This window comes from Pristiophorus japonicus, chromosome 11 (genome assembly GCF_044704955.1).
Source record: "Pristiophorus japonicus isolate sPriJap1 chromosome 11, sPriJap1.hap1, whole genome shotgun sequence".
Classification (NCBI taxonomy): Eukaryota; Metazoa; Chordata; class Chondrichthyes; family Pristiophoridae; genus Pristiophorus; species Pristiophorus japonicus.
The window spans coordinates 78,207,189-78,230,271 of record NC_091987.1 but is presented as its reverse complement, the minus strand read 5'-3'; the positions used below and the strand labels follow the sequence as shown (position 1 = coordinate 78,230,271).

At 45.1% G+C, this 23,083-nt stretch overlaps 1 protein-coding gene across 1 annotated transcript in view; it reads right to left on the bottom strand.

The window, feature by feature from the left end:
• The window catches only part of LOC139275773 (immunoglobulin-like domain-containing receptor 2), a 193,718-nt gene that overhangs the window by 7,853 nt on the left and 162,782 nt on the right, over positions 1–23,083 (bottom strand). Inside the window, exons 4-7 of the mRNA XM_070892972.1 lie at positions 20,085–20,231; positions 19,106–19,270; positions 11,785–11,898; positions 7,016–7,211 (exon numbers count right to left, since the gene is read on the bottom strand). Of these exons, the coding sequence (XP_070749073.1) occupies positions 7,016–7,211; positions 11,785–11,898; positions 19,106–19,270; positions 20,085–20,231 (622 nt within the window). The remainder of the gene's footprint in view (positions 1–7,015; positions 7,212–11,784; positions 11,899–19,105; positions 19,271–20,084; positions 20,232–23,083) is intronic.

The following is a 23,083-nucleotide window of genomic DNA, read 5'->3' as shown; positions in this document are numbered from 1 at the left end:
CCTAATGTCAGTGCCAAAAAAATGATGCTTCCCCTTCTGCGCACGCGCAAAAAAAAAATAGGACGTTTTTTACGTGAGTGCTATGGGCGCGCATATCCATTACAGCTCCCAGTCTGCATTCGGCCATTTTTAAAGAGCTAGTTGTGTGTGAGAACTTTAATTTTCAATGGAAAAATCGGAGCTGCAATACAATATGCAACGTGGCTTAAGGACCAAGAATTTCTCACAGGATGAAGTGGAGGCACTAGTCACTGTAATTGAGGACAGATGGCATGAGCTGGACACCCGCCATGAGCTGGACACCCGCAGAGGTCACATAAAAGTTTCACCAAAAGAAATGAAGAAACACTAGAACCAACTTGCAGAAGATTACTGTGCAATGGTGACCACCCCAAGGTCTGGAGGCCAGTGCAAAAATAAGTGGCAGAACCTTGGTCAAGTAAGCCTCCTTGATAAGATGCAACATCCCCACCGACACCTGGGCGTCCTTGGCCAAAGACCGCCCTAACTGGAGGACGCACATACGGGAGGGCGCTGAGCACCTCGTGTCTCGTCGCCGAGAGCATGCAGAAAACAAGCGCAGGCAACAGGAGGAGCGTGCGGCAAACCAGACTCCCCACCCACTCTTTCCTTCAATGATTATCTGTCCCACCCGTGACAGAGACTGTAATTACCGTATTGGACTGTTCAGTCACCTTAGAACTAATTTTTAGGGTGGAAGCAAGTCTTCCTCGATTTCGAGGCACTGCATATGATGATGAGTTTGTGAATTTATAATGGGGAACAAAGAAATGGCAGACCAATTGAACAAATACTTTGGTTCTGTCTTCACGAAGGAAGACACAAATAACCTTTCAATTGTACTAGGGGACAGTAGGTCTAGTGAGAAGGAGGAACTGAAGGATATCCTTATTAGGCGGGCAATTGTGTTAGGGAAATTGATGGGATTGAAGGCCGATAAATCCCCGGGGCCTGATCGTCTGCATCCCAGAGTACTTAAGGAAGTGGCCCTAGAAATAGTGGGTGGTCTTAGAATAAGGTGGAGGAGAGTTGAGTGCAGCCTTTCTTTGTTGTTGTTATTACTTTGTTGTTGCTGTTGTTGTTGTTATTACTTTGTTGTTGCTGTTGTAACTGTTTTCAAATTAAAAGTTTTTTGTAAGTTTTGTAAATTTACAAGTTTAAAAGTTCCTAAGTGATCTTAAAGTTTGTAAGTGATCTTAAAGTTTGTAAATGATCTTAAAGTTTGTAAGTGATCTTAAAGTTTGTAAATGATCTTAAAGTTTGTAAGTGATCTTAACGGAAAACTTTAAAGTTTGATACAAGAATATTTTTATTAAAGTTAAGCACAAACAAGTGTTAAACTTTTGAATAAAATATATCTTAAATTATAACTGAATCATTTCCATTATTTGTTCCATTATTAACACAACATTACGGAACAGGTCCAAACAGTAAACATGGTCCATTTGGAATAGTTGCCGCTGAACCTTCAGGCAGCAAAGTGTTCACAGATGAACTGCTAGTGCAAGACTCGAGCAATCGTTAAAGGGGCACGACGGCCCACCCTCCTCCACCGTCGTGCTCCGGGTTCAGGTGGTTGCATGGCTTCCTCATCCTCTTCCTCTTCCTCCTCCTTATCTACATCTTCCTCCTCATCATCAGCCACTCTCATCTCAGGTGGGTCTTCTACTACCAGCTGCTGCTGCTGCTGCATGATGGCTAAGTTATGTACCATGTAGCACACAACAGTAAACTGACCGATAATTTCAGGGGAGTATTGGAAGTAGCCTCCGGAATGATCCAGGCATCGGAAACGCTGTTTCAAGATGCCAATGGTCCTCTTGATTATGCTGTGTGTTGCAATGTGCGACATGTTATATTCCCGGTCAGCTTCCGTCCGGGTTAGGCGTAGGGGCATCATGAGCCAAGTGGCGAGGCCGTACCCTTTGTCTCCCAGCAGCCAGTTCTGTCCTTCTGGCTGCTGCTGAAACATGGCAGATGTAGTGCTCTCATGTAGGATGAACGCATCATGGGTGCTCCCAGGGTATCTTGCATCAATTGACATGATGCAATGCATGTCATCACAGAGGAGCTGCACATTCACGAGGAGGAAGCCTTTTCTGTTCCTGTACATCTCGGAATCCTCCAAAAGGTGCTCGCAAGGCAATGTAGATACAATCAATGCAGCCCTGTACCTTTGGGAAGCCAGCAATCCTGGAGAAACCCACAGACCTATCATGCATTGCCTGGGCGGTCTTGAGGAACTTTATGTCATCATTCCTCCGGGCATATAGTGCAGCAGTCACCTGCCGAATGCAGATATGTGTTGTATGTTGAGAAATGGTGCATACATCCACAGTTGTGGCCTGGAATGATCCAGATGCATAGAATGAAAGTGCAGCTATTACCTTCACTTCAACTTACAAAGCAGTCCTCCTGATGCTTCTCGGTTGCAGGTCTGCTTTTACTAACTCACAGATCTCAGTTACAACTTTGTTGTAGAAACGCAGTTTTCTCACACAATCTGCATCACTCAAGTGCAGGTATGAATGCCTGTCTCGATATACCCGACATGGTTAAGGCCTCCTGCCCATCATCCTCCTTGCTCTGAGATTCCTCATGTGATGATGTCGAATCAATTGTTTCTTCCGCAGCACCATCAGGCAGAAGGCTTGTATGAGGTATGGCATTGTCAATATTGCCCCCATAATTAAATTGTAGCTTTGCAGAAGTTAAAAACAGTAGGACAAGGAGTTAAAGCTTCCTTTTTCTCTCACTCTCCCCAAGGTCGACGCCCTAGTATGGACCACACCCTGGTCTACACATGCGCAATAGGCTTGCTTAGAACGGGAAGCTAGGCATTCAATGAGGACATTTATGGCAATGAAGTCGAATGCAATTCTTTAATTTAGATTTTTTTCAAAGTACCATCCCACCACTGACCGAATGTCTCCTCACTGGGCTCGAGGGTTGGCCGGCAGAATCGCTCCCTCACCCGGACACAGGGGCTCGACATCCACCCACCCTCCTCCTCACCCGCCCCCGCACTTCTTTTGAAGCTGCTGCATAGTGTAAAGCTTCTCATCCCATCAGTTCAGCATTCACCCCCCGGGCTTCTTTTGAAGCCGAGCCTGTGTCCAGGTGAAAGAGTAATTCTGCCGGACAACACTCTGACCCTCGAACCCGGTGAGGAGATGTTTGGTGGTGATGTGGCACTTGGAAAAAATTCCAAAATTAAAGAATTGCATTAGACTTCCATTTTGAGTTTGAAAACTCCCGCCAAAACTTCGCATAACAACAATGGCGTCTTTCTGCGCCGATTTTTTAATGTGTGCTGTTTTTTCTTAATTGCCCAGAAGGTTTTTTGGGAGTGGTCACATACGTAAAAATGTAAGTTGGCCAAACTTGTATAAATCTGAAAAACTGGCACAGACATCAGGTTATGCCCCCTATGATGCAAAATAATACTAATTTAAAAAATTCGTAACTGAGTTACACTGGCGCAGAAACTTTTGGGGAAACTTGTATATTTTAACTTAGGCCAAAAAAAGTGGCACGTGCCAAAAAAACGGCACAGATAACCGGAAAATTGAGCCCTAGTCTTGGATATATCATGGGTATTGGCAAATTGCTTTCTGTCATGGTGGGATTAAAATTCAGATTCACTCACAGTGGGCTCGATTTTTCCTACCGGGTCGAGAGAGGCACAGGCGATTTCTGGGGTGGGCTGTGACCCCACTCCGAGCTCCATGTCAGCTTCCCCCATGACTTTCCCCTGATTGGGCTGCGAGATTCCCGGCCAATTAAAAGGAAGCGGGTCTGATGACGTTATTTGATAATGTGTCATCAGCTGGTTTCCTTAAAGAGACCATGGCCACATTGATTTTGACAGTTGTCTTGTCAGTGTTCTACAGCTTTGAGGTTTTTCAAACACTGACAAGCACTGCACAAAGGTGCATGGTTGCATCCAGTCTCTCCCATGACTCTCTCCATATGCTATGGCAGGGAGGTCCTCCTCAATTCCAATTGGCGGAGGAGATCTTCCCAGGACACCAACACAGCCTGGTTGCATCTCGTACAGGAGGGCATGAGCAGGGAGGTCATCAGGAGGATCTGGGTGCAGTGCCGCAAATGTTTCAATGATCTCAGTAGATCACAAAACGATACTGGAAAGCACACTCAGCCTCATCCTGCTGTGCCACTCATCACATCCCCATCACTATGCCATCCCTACCCTACCCCTGCACATCCTTACTCACACCAACATACCTTGCACCTTCACCTATCCATATCTCTCTATCTACATTATCACAACCTCATCTCACTAGCCACCCCTCACACTCACTCTCATCCTTGTCCAATCATACCAACTAACAACACACAAGGGTCGGCACCTGTGCGTTTTAGGCAATGTTTATGTAGATGCGTTGTCAAACATTGAAATCTTTATTTTCAACACTTTGCCTTCTTGGACAGATCTGTGTGCACCTTTGGAAGTGGCTTAGTGAGTTACAGTGAATGGTGAGACATAACGGTTACCCCCCCCCCCCCCCAGCCAATGGCGATAAGTGTGAAAGGAATGGCTTGGGCATTAAAGGGATGCTTTATGGTATTGGTGTGGGGTGGTGCCAAATTGGCACATCATGTGGCAGTCAGGGTGTACAGCGTCAACTGAAGTAAATGTGGCCATGGTGAGGCCATCCCTGGCATCCCGGGCAGCAATGTGGTTGGGTGCTGAGACCCTGTGTACTGTGCAGCATCAGGTGATTGCGAAGAAGGTTGGTGCTAGTTTTGGTGATGCTGGTGTGCCTGGTGATGTTGGTGTTGGGGCTGATCGTGGTGGGATTCTGAGGACAAAGGTGAGATTTTTTCAAGGGCACTGATGCTGATGGAATAAATGGCAGGTGAAGTTGAGATGATAGAAGCACACTGTCACTGGTGATAGAGGTTCCTCCAAGGAGGTGACGCTGGATAGAGAGTTCACTCCAAACACTTCAAACCTCCATAAAGCTGAAAAAAGTATTCCAAATCCTGAAGAAAATGGAACAGCTATGAAATTGTGGCTTTTATACCACTTTTGAGGCTTTCAACTATTCACAGCAATGGAGAGTCATTGAGAACCCAACATACTTACCTGACGTGATCTCCGGGAACCTCGTAAAAAAAGCTGGAAAAATCGTGAGTACCTGGTAAAATGCTTTTTAAATACAGTTAAACAAGCTGTCAACAATTTTAATTGGCTCCCCTGCCGTTTGGTGTCAGGTCTGTGAACTGCAAGCAGACCCGGAACTTGGGAAACTGACATGGAGGTGGGCTGAAAGTGGACTTCCACCCTGCTATCAATCACTGTGATTTCAACAGCTGACCCGCCTCCAAACTCGCACTCGCAGCGCCAGTTTCGGCCAGAAGGTGGAGCAGGTTATTCTGATGTTCAAAGCCCCAGAATATAGACATCATAGGCCAATTTTAACTCAGCCCGCACAGTAGAAATGAGGTTGCAGCGGCCCTAAAATAGCTATGCTGCTTTTACTGCCCTCTTCCTGCTCAGATCTGGCCTGCCACTATTTTTCCCTGAGAGTTCTGCTGGGCAGCCCAGACACCCACCTGAATCAGGCAGGATCCTCATTACTGCATGCTAACTGGGTCCTGTTTTGCCTCCGTTATGAGGTCATATACGGGAAAGCCCTTATGGCAAGGGCTCTGTGTCAGAAGGATGGAAAGGAAAAGATTTCCCTGCCTGAAACTGTTAAAAGGCAGTTTGCAGAATCCCTTCTTAGCAACACATATAATTGCTTCATTCAAAGGTGGTGGGAGTCCACTGTAACTTTGGCAGAAGATCTGTGGAAATCTCAGAGGCAGCAAAACACTTTTTATGCTGTTTTTCCGAGGTTTATTGAGTGTTTCCGTCGAAGTTACAGTGAATGAACAGGAGCATCCCTAATGTTTCAGATACAGTTTATGGACATTATGCCTGTGATCTCAACCACTGCCAGGTTTCACAAGTCATGTTGGTAACTGACCTCTCTTTTATACAAGCTTAACTTAAAGTCAGGTGCAACTTTGCTGTAAATGGTGGAATTTCTGGATGCCTCCGACCTGAAAAAAATCTACGAACTTACCTGGTGGTCCAGGAGGTTCGGCGACTTGCGGTCCTGGGCCTCTACTTGCAGGCCTGTGTAGAGGCCCAGGTATTTCTGGGCGCAGGTGTTTCACAAGCATCCCTGGGATCATATGGGCCTGCCCAACCAATCAAAGTAGGGGTATTTCTGTTCATACTTTATGGTGAGTTCCGTATTTACAGAATCACCACAAGTATGAATGGGAATACCCCCAAAAATACACAAACACTTAAAATAAATTTTTTAAATCACATATTTAAAATGAATCAAAATGTAATTTAATTAATTATTTAAAACAACAATTAAAATAATTTTTTTTTACATATTTAAAAGGTCTACAAATATAATCTTACCTTATTTCACAGGTTTTTAAATGTTTAAATTATAGAATTAAAACAACATTTCTGTCCTTTAAAAGTCTTACGCTAATAAAAGCAGGCGTAAGAATTTCACGGGCATTCGCTGGGCAGAAGTTGCGCAAATAGACCAACTCTCCAGCAGAGAATGCCCATTCTGTCAGATTCGTAGGATTTGTCAGGAGGATTCTTGACAGATCGCAAGTTCCGGGTTTCGGTGCATGCACAGTGGATGCCTAAATCCGGAACCTGTGGGGCCCCTACGGGCGCACGCGCACCTCGTTCGTGCCTGTAGGGGCCACAAATGCAGCCCCATAGTTTCTCCACCACCAACTACATCCTAGACAGCAATGTCAATTTTGTTTTTAGAGGATGGAATAAAAAGGTCAGGAGGGAGTTATGACCTCTGAGAATATGGATGACCAACAGTGCACCTGCGAGGCTGCACAGGTTATTGTAAAGAAAACTATTCAGAGGAGTATTTATATAAATGCTATCTGAGATTTTATTTTTAACAACTGAACATTTCTTTTACTGTACCTGCTACTGCAGCGTTCACTGTCTCTCTTTTCTCTGCATTTGAAATGTCCTGATCCTCTTCCCAACTGAGCCCTGAGTGCTGAACCATCATCCTGGTCAGTGATTATGGGGAGCGCTTGTTTTCGAGCCTGACAGAAGGTCTGGCGGTAATCAGTGTCCTGGTCATGCAATGAACTTAGCTCTGACATGTTGCTGGCTGTATAACACAAAAAGTTTAAAACATTTATTTATATTCTTTTTCAATGTTTTCCTGACCGCTTACATTACAAACTAGTACCAGACAAAAGCAACCCAGAATTCTTCCAAAACTGGTTTACAATGCAAATCACAGCTGCTGATTTGCATATGAAAAGGGAAAGAGACGTTGAACTCAATTAAAAACAGAAAATGCAGGAAACACTCATTTCCCACCGAGATGTTCTCTGACTAAACCCTGTGATGGCATCAGCATCTTGCACAATGTCAGTCTGCTGCTTGTGGAGCACCCAGCCAGGTTGAGTAGGTCGGGCCTATACACATTGGAGTTCAGAATAATGAGAGGTGATCTTATCGAAACATAAGATAATGAGGGGGCTCAACAAGGTGGATGCAAAGAGGATATTTCCACTCATGGGGGTCACTAAAACTAGGGGACATAGTCTCAGAATAAGGGGCCGCTCATTTAAAACTAAGATGAGGAGGAATTTCTTGTAAATCTAAGGAATTCTCTGCCCCAGAGAGCTGTGGAGGCTGGGTCATTGAATATATTTAAGGCAGAGATAGATTTTTGAGCGATAAGGGAGTGAAGGATTATGGGGAGCGGGCAGGGAAGTGGAGCTGAGTCCATGATCAGATCAGCCATGATCTTATTGAATGGTGGAGCAGGCTTGAGGGGCCAAGTGGCCTACTCCTGCTCTTACTGTTTATGTTCTTATGTTCATTTAGTACTAGATTATTGTTCACGGCCTGAATCTTGGAGTTAATAGGCTTTGGAATACTTAAAAGGCTATTGTCCCCTTTGGAAATTAACAATTGCATCAGATATTTCTAAAAGCATTTGTGTTTGTACCGTAAAGTCTAAAAAAAAAATCACATCACAATAGTTTGAGCTGTAGCACACAGTGTACACTTTCACAAAAATGAAATTGGCAACTGTCGAATCATATTTTTCAGAGCAAGACATTACCTGGGGTTGGGGGTAATATATTAGCATGGATAGAGGATTGGCTAACTAACAGAAAACAGAGAGTCCGGATAAATGGGTCATTTTCCGGTTGGCATAAAGTGACTAGTGGGGTGTTGCAGGGATCGGCGCTGGGTCCTCAACTATTTACAATCTATATTAATGACTTGGATGAAGGGACTGAATGTAATGTAGCCAAGTTTGCTGATGATACAAAGTCCTGCTCCAACTGTACAGGGTATTGGTGAGGCCATGCCTAGAGCACTGCGTATAGTTTTGGTCTCAGTATTTAAGGAAGGATATACTTGCATTGGAGGCTGCTCAGAGAAGGTTCACTAGGTTGATTCCGGAGATGAGGGGTTTGACTTATGAAGACAGGTTGAGTAGGTTGGGCCTATACACATTAGAGTTCAGAAGAATAAGAGGTGATCTTATCGAAACATATGAGGGGGCTTGACAAGGTGGATGCAAAGAGGATATTTCCACTCATAGGAGAAACTAAAACTAGGGGGCACAGAATAAAGGGCCGCCCATTTAAAACTGAGATGAGGATGAATTTCTTCTCTCAGAGGGTTGTAAATCTATGGAATTCTCTGCCCCAGAGAGCTGTGAAGGCTGGGTCATTGAATATATTTAAGGCAGATATAGATTTTTGAGCGATAAAGGGTTATGGGGAGTGGGAAGGGAAGTGGAGCTGAGTCCATGGCTCGAGGGGCCAGGCAGCCTACTCCTGCTCCTATTTCTTATGTTCTTATTTCTACATTTTCCAAGAACTGTGCCACCACAACATTTCTCTGAAGGCAATAATGGCTCTCTAAAGTGCTAAGTGTTTCTGATTGAATATAGACCCCTACACAGAATTATCGAATCATAGAATAATACAGCACAGAAGGATGCCATTTGGCCAATTGAGTCTGCAAAGAGTAATTGAGTTAGTCCCACTCTTTCCTCATATCCCTGCAATTTTTTCTCCTTCATGTATTTATCCAATTCCCTTTAGAAAGCTACTATTGAATCTGTTTCCACCACACTATCAGGAAGTGAATTCCAAATCCTAACCACTTATTGCGTAAACCACAGTTTCACTTTACTTACTCTACTAAACCCTTCATGATTTTAAACACCTCTATCAAATCTCCAGTTAGACTTCTCTGATCTAGGGAGAACAACCCAAGCTTCTCCAGTCACTCCGTGTAACTGTAATCTCTCATCCCTGGGTCCATTCTAGGAAATCTGCCCTCTACAAAGCCTTCATGTCCTTCCTAAAGTGTGGTGCCCAGAATTGGACACAATACTCCAGCTGGGGACCAACTAGTGCTTTGTATAGTTTAGCATAACTCCTAGCTTTTGTACTCTATGCCTCTACTTATAAAGTCCAGGGTCCCAGATGCGTTAGTAACTGCTTTGTAAATCTGTCCTGCCACCTTCAAAGATTTGTGCACAAACACCCCCAGGTCTCTCTAATCTTACACTCCCTTTAAAATTGTACCATTTAGCTTGTATTGTCTTTCCTCATTCTTTGTATCAAAATATATCACCTCACACCTTTCTGCATTGAATTTCATCTGTCATGTGTCTGCCCATTCTACCATTCTGGCCTCTTGAAGTCTTTAGTATCTTCTTCCCTGTTTACTACACTTCCAAGTTTCATGTCATCTGCAGATTTCAAAATTGTGGCCATTAATGGCCATTGTGAGCCTGCTCCACCATTCAATAAGATCATGGCTGATCTGATCATGGACTCAGCTCCACTTCCCTGCCTGCTCCCCATAACCCTAATACTCGCTTATCGCTCAAAAATTTTTCTATCTCCGCCTTAAGTATATTCAATGACCCAGCCTCCACAGCTCTCTGGGGCAGAGAATTCCATAGATTTACAACCCTCTGAGAGAAGAAATTTCCCCTCATCTCAGTTTTAAATGGGCGGCCCCTTATTCTGAGACTATGTTCGCTAGTTTTAGTTTCCCCTATGAGTGGAAATATGCTCTCTGCATCCACCTTGTTGATTCCCCTCATTATCTTATATGTTTCAATAAGATCACCTCTCATTCTTCTGAACTCCAATGTGTATAGGCCCAAATTACTCAACCTATCTTCATAAGTCAACCCCCTCATCTCCGGAATCAACCCTAGTGAACCTTCTCTGAACAACATCCAATGCAAGTATATCCTTCCTTAAATACGGAGCCCAAAACTGTACGCAGTACTCCAGCTGTGGCCATACCAATACCCTGTACAGTTGCAGCAGGACTTCTCTGCTTTTATTCTCTATCCCCCTTGCAATTAAGGCCAACGTTCTATTTGCCTTCCTGATTATTGCTGTACCGGCATACTGTGTTTCATGCACAAGGACCCCCCAGGGCCCTCTGTACTGCAGCACTTTGCAATTTTTCTCCATTTAAATAATAATTTGCTTTTCTATTTTTTCTGCCAAAGTGGATAACCTTACATTTTCCCACATTATACTCCATCTGCCAAATGTTTACCCATTCACTTAGCCTGTCTATATCCATTTGCAGATTTTTTGTGTCCTCCCCACAATTTGCTTTCCCACCCATCTTTGTATCATCAGCAAACTTGGCAACATTACACTCGGTCCCTTTATCCAAGTCATTAATATAGATTGTAAATAGTTGAGGACCCAGCATCAATCCCTGCAGCACCCCATTAGTCACTGTTTGACAAACAGAAAATTACCCATTTATCCCGACTCTCTGTTTTCTATTAGTTAGCCAATCCTCTATCCATGCTAATATATAACCCCCAATTCTGTGAACTTTTATTTTGTGCAGTAACCTCTTATGTATCGAATGCCTTCTGGAAATCCAAATACACCACATCCACTGGTTCCCCCCTTTCCACCCTGCTCATTACAGCCTCAATGATGATATTCAGTTTATCTTCTGAGCTTTGGGATGGCAGAAAAAATGTTATGCTTCTGCCTCATAGGTAACAAGCAGAGCCACAATTGTGTAGTGATTGAATGAGTCAAATTATTACACAGATTCTGAGATTTGTGCAGATGTTTGGGGATCTCATTACATGATTCAATGCATTTTTTCTGCAAAAACTGCAAGCTAGTGACTTGCGCAATAGTCGATGACAATTTTCGTTGAAATTTTGTGGCGTGTGGTCCCAGCTGTTTTCAGCCATTTACACCATTTCTGGGAGGCGGGGGGGAGGGGAACACTCTGCTAGTCTCCCACTATAGTTACAGCAGGAGCCCGGAAAACCTCCATGGAATTTCAGAGGTCTTATGTAATATTGACTTTATTTACTCTGTGGAAATGTTAATCATATCATTACAACTATTACATATTAAAATTGGTAGATAGGTCTCTGCATTCCATTTCAAAGTACATACTTCAAAATCTCGTAGATTTGGACAGTAATGCAAGCATTCCTTTGACTCAGGACGAAGATGAGGCAATCTAATTAGCAGGCTTGCTGAGAGCTAACAGAATTCAATTAGATGCGATAGTAACTGCTTTGTAAATCAGGTGGTTGAAAATCTCTGTGAAGTTAGTATTTTGCTGAGCCAGGGAATTTTCAGAAGAAATCAACCTCAACCATCTCTCAAATTTATCTCAATACCTATAACCCGTACATTGTTCATACTTTCTCCGAGAGGGGTCAAACTGTGCCAGCTCCTTTTCCACATAGTAAAGGACCTTCATGGAGTCTTGCTCTTTGTTGGCTTGAATCCTGTAGCCACTACGTACTATGGAGAAAATAGAAAAAAATAGCTGTATTACAGGAAGCTGGCCGTAAGCCAATTTATAGCTAATAACTTACAGATACATATGTGTTTTGCAAATATAAGCTTTGATTTGCTGTTTTTACGAGGGTTGCACTGTCACAGAATTAAACCAAAATATAAAGAAGGTACAAAGTTAAGGTGCTGACTTATGGTGCAGCACCAGCAAGCCTCCTGCACCTCATCAAGTAGTCTTTCTTCTTGTGTAAGCTTGTTCAACTATGGAAGTCAATACAGACATTTTTCAGCAAAAGTCATTGGACAGGAATCAGAAGCTAGAACCAAAATTGATTTCCCACCTTGCCCAAGGATGCCAAGCCCAACTGCAGTGCTCAAATAACTCTACCAGCTGAGATTAGCCAATCCAGCATATACGGAAATTTAACTTGGGATCTTCTGATCTGTACAGCTTCATAGTACATTGGGCAGTCCACTAGGTCATCAGGTGCTGGTAGCAATTACATCGGCCGGAATCCTGAGTGCAGGCGGTTGCCATGACGGGTCGTGACCCTGCTGCTCATTCCATTCCACTCCTGAGATTGACTTTCTGTTAATGGTGCTGATTAAGGCAGCCCTGTGCATTACCTGGCCCTGTTAATTGGGTCTGATGACATCATCAATGACACGTTTTCAGCTGGGATATTTAAAGGAGCCATGGCCACATTGAATTTGAAGATTCATCTAGGATTGTGCAGGCAGCATACTGCACCATTGGAATGTTCCAAGCATTTGCAAACATGACTTCACAGTGGCAGAGGGCTGTAACCAGGTTCTTAGATGATTCCCTCCATATGCTTGTGGAGGGAGTGAGAGCATGCAAGGAGGTCCTCTTCCCTTCCAATATGTGGAAGAGACCTCCCCAGCAGACCAAAGGAGCCCAAATCCAAATAGCAGAGGAGATCAACAGCAGAGATGTTTGAGGAAGACTTGGGTGCAGTGCCAGACACGCTTCAATGATCTCATTAGATTAGGAAAGGTGAGTACAAAGCCACACTCAACCTCATCCTGCTGTGCCTCTCATCATATCCCCATCACTCTGTCTTCCCAAGCCTGCTCCAGCATATCCTTACTCGCACCAACATACCTTGCACGTCCCCCCATCCCTCTCTCTCTATCTACATTATCACATTCCCATCTGACTAACAACCCCTCACACTCACCCTCATCCTAATGCAATCATACCAACTAACAACACACAAGGAGGTCATTTGGCATTGGCACCCCACTCCATCATAGTCAAGCTCAAAGATCTAACCCATCCATTCCTTACACTCATTCCTTCACTCTCACTCAAACGTCTCTTCTTTGCCTCCTTGCAGGAGAAGAGAGCCCACAATAATAGGAAGAGAGAGAGAGAGAGAGAGAACTGGAGGTGGCTCTCCATCATTGGCCACCTTAACTGCAGCAGAGGAGGTAGCCCTGGAAATGTCAGGAGTCGCAGAGCAGCTGGAGGTGGGAGATGGAGAGAGACTCAAAGCTGGTGACAGAATTACATCGCATACAACCACATGACATACAGCAGTCACCCGTATGGGGACTGATGTCAGTAGTCAGCGAATATTCATCATGTGCTTAATGGTATCGGTACCCATTCTTGACAGTACATTTCTAAATCATCTCTTTACTGTCCCACTGGTCCATCAAGAGTCCCCCTCCCCCCACTGTCCAGGAGGATGAGGAAGATGATGACTCAATGGAGGCTCCAGCCTCTGAGGGTGCACCATCAGCAGACATAAGCGCACCCAGCACCAATGCAGATACGCACACCTCGATGTTGTCACCTGGTGTCTCACAAGTCACATGTGAGCAAGAGCAGATGGTGGAGACTCCTTGCCAGAGCGAGCAGCATGCTCCCAGCTCTGCTCAGCTGCATACAGACGCTAAGCCTCAGGGGTCATCCAGAAAGAGGGTGATCCTGGAGGTGCAGCAAGAAAAGCAGGAGGTTTTGATAGGATTTGAGTTCATGATGTCTGCAAATGTGCAGAGAATGGAGGAGAATGGGGAATGTGCATCACTATGAGCACCACCGTGTCGCAGACGATGGCGACTGTCAGGTCTTCCATGGAAAGGATGGCCACCTGCGTGGAGCATCTAATGCACCACTCACAGGAGCACATGGAATCTATGAAGAATAGATGGTGGACGCTCATAGACCACCTCTCTAGAAGGGAGGTAAACATACACTTGGGTCCTCATGGCTCCACTGCTGTGCAGCAAGGTGCTCTCCAGCTCTCTGGCAGCAGGGAATTGCAGGTGGCCCATGAGAGGGATGATGGTGAGAGGGGACATGAAAGTGGGGGCTCCTCTCAAAGCGCTCACACTTCTCCCCCATTGCCTCCCTCTCAGTCAGAACCCCACACGGCTCCTGGGGTTGTGATGATTGAGTCTGCCCCTCTACAGTCGCAGGAGGAGCAGACGTTGGCGGGGCCATCACTGACTCCAAGATCCAGAGGACATCTGCCAAAAGTGGGCATGTCATCGCTAGAATCCTCCTCAACCGCCTTCTCCCTGTGGCTGAGGAGCTCCTCCCGGAGTCACAGTGCGGATTCCATCCACTACGGGGTACAACAGACATGATCTTTACGGTGCGACAACTGCAAGAGAAATGCAGGAAAAAGCACCAACCCTTGTACATGGCCTACTCTCACCTTACAAAGACTGCGAGGGACTATGGAGTGTCCTTCTCCGTGTCGGCTGCCCCCAAAAGTTTGTCGCCAGCCTCCGCCTGCTTCACGACGACATGCAAGCCGTGATCCTGACCAATGGATCCACCACAGACCCAATCAACATCCGGACCAGGGTCAAGCAGGGCTGCGTCATCGCGCCAACCCTCTTCTCGTTCTTCCTCACTGCAATGCTCCACCTCACTCTCAACAAGTGCAACTATAGAACCAGTGGGAACCTGTTCAACCTTTGTCACCTCCAGGCCAGATCCAAGACCATCCCATCCTCTGTTGTCGAATTACAGTACGTGGACGACGCTTGCGTCTGCGCACATTCAGAGGCTAAAGTCCAAGTCATCGTCAACATCTTCACCGAGGCATACGAAAGCATAGGCATTACACTAAACATCCATAAGACAAAGGTCCTCCACCAACCTGACCCCTCCACACAGCACTGTCCCCCAGTCATCAAGATCCACAGCGTGCCTCGGGAGCCTATTATCAGCAAGGGCAGGCATCAACGACGAGGTTCAACACCGCCTCCAGTGTGCCAGCACAACCTTCGGCTGGCTGAGGAAAAGAGTGTTCGAAGATCAGGCCCTCAAATCTGGCACCTAGCTTATGGTCGACAGGGCTGTAGTGATACCCGCCCTCCTGTATGGCTCAGAGACATGGACCATATATAGTAGACACCTCAAATCACTGGAGAAATACTACCAATGATGTCTCTGCATGATCCTGCAAATCCCCTGGGAGGACAGATGCACCAACGTCAGTGTTCTCGATCAGGTCAACATCCCCAGCATCGAAGCACTGACCACACTCAACCAGCTCCGTTGGGTGGGCTACATTGTTCGCATGCCCGACACGAGACTCCCAAAGCAAGTGCTCTACTCGGAACTCCTAAACGGCAAGCGAGCCCCAGGTGGGCAGAGGAAATGTTTCAAGGACATCCTCAAAGCCTCCTTGATAAAGTGCAACACCCCCTCCAACACCTGGGAGTCCCTGGCCAAAGACTGCCCTAAGTGGTGGAAGAGCATCCGGGAGGGTGCTGAGCACGAGCCTGGTCACCAAGAGCATGCAGAAAACAAGCGCAGGCAGTGGAAGGAGCGTGCAGCAAACCAATCCCACCCACCCTTTCCTCCAACGACTGTCTGTCTCACCTGTGACAGAGACTGTAATTCCCGTATTGGACTGTTCAGTCACCTGAGAACTCACTTTTAGAGTGGAAGCAAGTCTTCCTCGAATTCGCGGGACTGCCTATGATGGTATGCAGTCGCAGCAGGGAAGTGAGCAGGCTGCCGCTACCTCTGCTAAAGCTACTGGTGTAGCACCTCATAGAACCATGCGTACGAGAAAGATGATACACAGGTAAATGCATAAGGGTAAGCACCTGGGCATTTTAGTAACTGTTTGTGTGAAGTTTCTGTTAATGTGGTATCACAGAGAAAAATTCTTATTGTCACCAATTTCCGGTCATGCTAATTGCACCTGCAATAGTGGTCAGTGTGAAAGGAATAGCCTGGTCATTGTAGGGATGCTTATTGGTATTGCAGTGGGGTGTATGAGCCTGGCACAGCATATGGCAGCCATATGGGTGCAATACCTGGCCATGATGAGGCCATCCCTGGCCTCCCGGGCAGCAAAGTGCTCGAGTGCTGGTGGCATCTGGACCGCAGGTTCCTCCTGCTCTTCCTCCTCCTCCTCATTTTCCAGCTGATGCTCTTCCTCTTCCTTCTCCGAAGAGGCTGTGCACCAATCCTTGCTGCTGCGCTATGTTGTGCAGGGCGCAGCAGACCAAGGTGATTTTGGAGACCCTGGCTGGTGCGTACTGAGGGGCTCCTCTAGATCTGTCAAGGCACCTGAAGCGCATTTTGAGCATGCGTATTGTCAGCTCTATGACACATCTGGTGGAAATGTGGCCTTTATTATATCTTTCCTGGGCCTCAGTACTTGGCCTCCTCAAGGTTGTCATGAGCCACGTCTTAATGGATAGCCCTTGTCTCCAAGAAGCCAGCCAGAAAGTCTGTTTGGAGGAACAAAGAGCTGAGGGAGATCATGATGATCTTCCTATGCTTGGAGATGAGCTGCGCGTGAAGGGAGTGGAAGCCTTTGCGGTTGACAAAGACTCCTGGGTGATGATCGGGTGCCCTGATGGCCACATGTGTTCAGTCGATGACGCCCTGTGCCCTTGGGAAGCCAGCCAGAGCTGCAAAGCTGAGCGCCTGCTCAGTAATACTGGCTTCATTTGTGGCGAAATTGATATAATTTGCTGACTTGTCAAACGGGGCATCAGTGACCTGTGTGATGCATCTGTGAGCAGCCGAATGAGAGATGCTGCAAATGTCTGCTGCAGATCCCTGGAAGGAACCTGAGACAAAGACGTTGAGGGCGCTGGTGACTTTGAAGCCACAGGTGAGACGTGGCCACCTGCAGCTCTGGGCTGCAGGTCTTGCTCCAAATCTGCAAATGGCTGCAACGACCTGAGGACTACTGCTCAGTCATGTTGAGGAAGCTCATCCTCTGCCTGTATACCCTGTGTTGGGGGCATCGCCTCCAGCGCGGTGCAGCCCAGCACTGATGTCCTCCGACTTGTGCAGCATCAGGTGGTTGAGGAGAAGATTGGTGGTGTTGTTGGTGCTGCTGGTGTTGGTGCTGCTGGTGTGCCTGCTGCTGATGTGCCTGCTGCTGCTGGTTTGGGACTCATCAAGGTCCGATTCTGAGGACCAAGGTGAGACAGTATAAATGACACCCATGCTTATGTAATAGATGACAAGTTAAGTAGAGATGACAGAAGCAATCTGTCAATGGTGTTATAGGTTCAACCAATGAGGTGATACTGGATCCTGACTTTGCTGAAACGACTTGTAACCTCTAGAAAGCTAACTCTGTGCTGACAATGTACTCAGCAACAGTAACCAGGTGTCAGGTGGAACATTTATTGTGCTTTTCATGCTGTGCACTGATGAGCTGGATCAATGGCAACTGAACTTCCGCCTCAGGTTCACAGATGTGTTTCCCGAGCTGCATGATTCCTGTGGTCATCCAGGGAAATTTGATAGGTAGGGTTAAAAAGATGCTTAAGGGTCTGGCAAGTTCCTAATAATCATCTGAATTAGCTCGGCCGCCTCTGTCGTTTGGGTCACTGTCATGCTAGTAAACGCACCTGAGGGAAAGGCAGGTGGGGGCAGGATGACGGCGGTTCCTGACTTGCTCCAAGTTATTTCAAATTTCCCTCCCGACCCGCCTCCATTTCCATCTGCACGGACATTAAAAAAATTCCGGTCATAGGAACAGGCGTAGGCCACTTAGCCCCTTAAGCCTGTTCCACCATTCAATTAGATCATGACTGGTCTCTACTTCAACCCCATTTACTCACCTTTCCTCCATATCCCTTGATGTCCTTACCTAACAAAAATATATTTTTCTCAGTCTTGCAAATAATGCCTATTTAAGGTCCACTTTGTAAAATTAGGCTGAATGCAACTGGCATGGGCCAGCTGCATTCATAGAATCATAGAAATTCACAGCACGGAAGGAGACCATTTCGGCCCATCGTGTCCGTGCTGGCCAACAAGAGGCTATCCAGCCTAATCCCACTTTTCAGCTCTCGGTCTATAACCTTACAGGTTACGGTACTTCAAGTGCACATCCAAATACCTTTTAAATGTAGTGAGGGGTTCTGTCTCTACCACCCTTTCAGGCAGTGAGTTCCAGACCCCTACAACCCTCTGCGTGAAGAAATTTCCCCTCAAATCCCCTCTAAACCTTCTACCAATTACTTTAAATTTATGCCCCCTGGTTGTTGACCCCTCTGCTAAGGGAAATAGGCCTTTTCTATCCACTATATCTAGGCCCCTCATCATTTTATACACCTCAATGAGGTCTCCCCTGAGCCTCCTCTGTTCCATGGAAAACAAACCCAGCCTATCCAATATGTCTTCATTCAGGCAAATCAGGTCTACATACGGCCTAACTAGTGGTCCTTAAACATGTTTACCTGAATGTGGAGCCGGGAAGAGCAGGAGTACTCCTGCCGGCTCCACATCAAAACCACAGACCGTCACTGGCCTTTGCTCACTACCTCCACCGCACCCCCGCCCACCCCCCATCCCCCCCCCCCTTTCCAGTCGCTGCCTCCCTCCCTCTCCTATTTGCTGCTTCTCTCCCTCTCCTGGTGCTGGACAGAATTACTGAGGGACTGGGCTGTGGGAAGGCTATGGTTCCTCTGCCTCCTGAGGAAATGGAGGACGAATTGGGTATATAAGGCAAAACCCAGCACGAGAGAGGTGTGCTCGAGGAAGTGAAAAAAGGCAAATTGTTGTTGCATGTTGCTGGCTTGTATCATTACTACCGACTATTACTATATAGTTGTGTTTAGAGCTTTGTCTGGAAGAAGTTTAAGACCCTATTATCCATTCACACACAGAAGTTGATGATGTTGATGTCTATGACATGGTACCTTATGTCTTTGAGTTGATCATTGTTTTGAAAGTAAGTATTCTTACCAGATCCCCCCACATCATTGTCCACACGTGCAGGTGGAGGCAGAGGCTTTGCATCAATTACACTTGGTGAGATGGGTACCCTAGAAACACTCGGGATGTAGTATGGTGGATAGTCTGCAACATTGGGAAGGTGTCCAGCTTTTACTGCTTTCCCAGCTGCATACACTGGTAAAGAGAAAAGAATAGTGTTAAACATTTCGCTTTTCATTTATAATGGCCAAGTTGCCTACAGGTATATTGATTTTTTTTTTCTTGATTGACAAAGGGTTGATAATTACTGAGCATCGCATGCACTTGAACAATGTACTTGACCATATGGCCTGCTCCTAATGCTTCTGTTGATATTATTTGTGTGAGACCCAACCCTTTGTTACAGATCACAACTTGGCTGTCAGGTTCTCCGAAATCAGCAGTGGACAGCTTCCACAGTCACATTTTCTCATTTAAATTTATAGTTCAGTAATCTTTGTAAAGTATAGTTTGTTATAAGTGATGAGGCATTTTGGAAGATTTTAAATTAATTCTTGTACAACCGGCAAACCTGATAATCTGGAGTGTCTTATGACTTGGTTTCTCCTTTTAAATGAGTCTGCATATTTGCGAGAAATATCCTTCTGTTATTTTAGCCTGTAACATAGTGTAGAGAGGATATTTGGCCCTTTAGCCTGTTTCATAGCTATATTCGGTCAACACAATTTTTCCTTAGATCAGTGTATAGCTTATGCATCTTTTTGTTTGTAACCCACCAAACAGATCTTTTCCTAAGGAAACTCACGTAATTGCACAGAAGATAAACTGATATGGTCGTGCTCCATGGAGAGTGTAATTCCTGAAGAGTATAATTAACTACATGACCCTATTTGTCTTGCATCTTTAACTAAATAAGCATCCCTGAAATACCTTAAAGGTAACGCAAGGGAGAAATAAAGTGACAGAAAATAATCTCTTCTATAACTGCACTATGGAAATGTGTACTTACAGGCTCGAGGGCAACAGCAAGATTCTGGACAACATGGACAGCGGACGTAGCAACAGCATGTGTGAGGGCAGCACTGGCACCAACATACACCAAGTAGGATAAGAAATAGAAGAGATCCTGAGAGCACTAAACCAACAAATGCCCATTCTGTAATACAGTACAAAACAATGAATAAAGAGCATTATACAACACATGAATAATTTTATCGTCTATCTGATTGCAATGGCTAAATAACATAATGGTCCTCATATCTTATTCACATGTTGCTGCATGCTTTCATTAGCTTTCTACCCCCTATTGCACCATAAAACATGCTGGATTATTACTATTACTTTACACTATTGTGATTGCTGATAAATACAATAATTTTCTTTCACAACTTTAATCTCCCCAAAGGTGTTTTCTAAAATATTTAAATAAATAACATTTCTATAACGTTTAGGCCATTTTGTTGATACTTTATTAGAGAATGACTCATCATTGTACATTGATAGATTTCATTATAGCTGATAAAAAGCCCAGAAAGATACCACAATGGTTAACCCCTCCTACTTTTCCTGGCCTCAGTCACTCATACTGGGATACAGTTCCACAGGGAACATTTCAAAGCCACTTCTATATTGTCCAGTTTTTGTTTGGATTCTAGGAGCATTAGTAAGCTCACTCCAGGCGTTTGCACAGCAAAATCTTGTGCCCTTATTCCAGCATCAACCTGGAAGACCCACAGAGAAAAGCTGCTCCTGTGAAACTGCACAGTAAGTGTCAGCAGGGTAGAAATCATTAGAAAGCTCTACTTTGTCCTCCCCCAATGTCCACAGATATGCGTTGCACAAAAGGGACACAAGAGAGTGATCGGAGTGGGACCTCTAACACGTTTTCATCCCAGGAGCCACTGTGGCCAATTATAGTGGAGTACTGATGCCCTGGCTGAACACGGCTAACTCCACTCACACTAGGGATATAACCTGTGGCAGTCTGATTTTGTATGCTGCAGAGTGTTTACCTGCAAAGCCCTGGAAGGAGTCCAGGTTGCGGCGGCTTTAATATGCTTTCTTAAATAAAGTCTGAGTAAAGCAATAAAAAGAGTCATCATGTGGGTGATTTAATACACATGTAATATTGTCAGTAATTTTTGGCTGAGAGCAAATTTAAAATGAGCAGTCCTTCAAAAGTCTGCAGTCCAGATCTCCCTCTCTCCTAGCTGGAAAAAATGTAGCAGTAAGTAACTGTAGTGAGGGCCTACGGGAAAGTTGAGCAAATAGACAACAAAAATATATATATTCAAAGTTTTAGATTCTGTTTTATTTCTAAATTACTCTGAAAATGTAAGGTGATGCGAATCCACCAGTTCCCACATAGAACTCAAAGGAGTAGTTGTCAAAATGTTGATGCAGTTATCCTTTTCTTGCATGACTGTCAGTCTCTGCATCACTTGTGTCAACATCAGTGCCCTTAAAGCCTAATTCTATTATGACAGGAACATCCCAACACACAAAATGCTGAAGATGACTGAAATGTTAATAGGTCATGATGAGTGACAATGCCAGGACACAGGAGAACATTGGGAAACATCCAACAAAGAAGTAGTGAAAGAGGGGCAGGTTTGGCAGATCAATATTCCTGGCTACAGGATTTTTAGACAAGAGAGAGAAGGGGGTAAAAAGGGAGGGGGGGGTTGCGGTACTGATTAAAGAAGATATTACAGCGGTGAGGAGGGATGATATGTTAGGGTGATCATCACATGAGGCCATATGGGTAGAATTGAAAAATAAAAAAGGGGCGATCACACTGCTGGGCATGTATTATAGACCCCCAAACAGTGAGAGGGAGATAGAGGAGCAAATATGTAGGCAAATTGCTGTGAAGTCTAAAAACAATAGGGTAGCAATAGTCGGGGATTTTAACTATCCAAATATTGATTGGGACAAATTTAGTGTGAAGGGTATAGAGGGTGCGGAATTATTGAAATGCATTCAAGAGGACTTTTTTAGTCAGTATGTAGTAAGCCCAACACGAGAGGGGGCAGTCTTGGATTTAATTTTGGGGAATGAAGCTGGGCAGGTTGAAGGGGTATTAGTGGGGGAGCAGTTGGGTGCCAGTGACCATAATTCAGTCAGATTCACGTTGGTTATGGATAAGGACAAGAATAGGCCTGGAATAAAAGTTCCGAATTGGGGAAAAGCTAATTTTGCTAAGTTAAGGAATGATTTGGCCATAGTGGACTGGAAACAGCTACTTGTGGGTAAATCAGTGTCAGAACAGTGGGAGGCATTCAACGAGGAGATCCGGAAGGCTCAGGCCAAGCATATGCCCTTAAAGAAAAAGGCTGGGAAAAATAATTCTAGAGCCCCCTGGATGTCTAGGGACTTACAGGGGAGGATTAAGAAAAAAAGGGGCGCTAATGTCATATACCAACGGCTAAATACTTTAGAATCTTTAGAGGAATATAGAAAGTTAAGAGGCAAAATTAAAAAGGATATTCGGAATGCTAAGAGAGAGCACAAGAAATTCTTGGCCAGTAAAATGAAGGAAAACCCTAAGATGTTCTATAAATATATTAAGAGCAAGAGGGTAACTAAAGAAAGGGTAGGGCCTATTAGAGAACTTGAGGGTAATCTTTGTGTGGAGGCGGAAGATGTTGGTAGGGTTCTTAATGAATACTTTACATCTGTTTTCACAAAGGAAAGGGGTAGTGCAGATTCTGCTATCGAGGAGGAGTATGATATTCTGGATGAAATAAATATAGTGAGAGAGGAAGTATTAAGGGGTTTAGCAGCTTTGAAAGTAGATAGGTCCCCAGGCCCGGATGAAATGCATCCCAGGATGTTGAGCGAAGTAAAGGAGGAAATAGCAGAGGCTTTGACCATCATTTTCCAGTCCTCTTTGGATCTGGGCATGGTGCCGGAGAATTGGAGGACTGCTAATGTAGTACCCTTGTTTAAGAAGGGAAAAAGGGATAGGCCAAGTAATTACAGGCCTGTCAGCCTAACCTCAGTGGT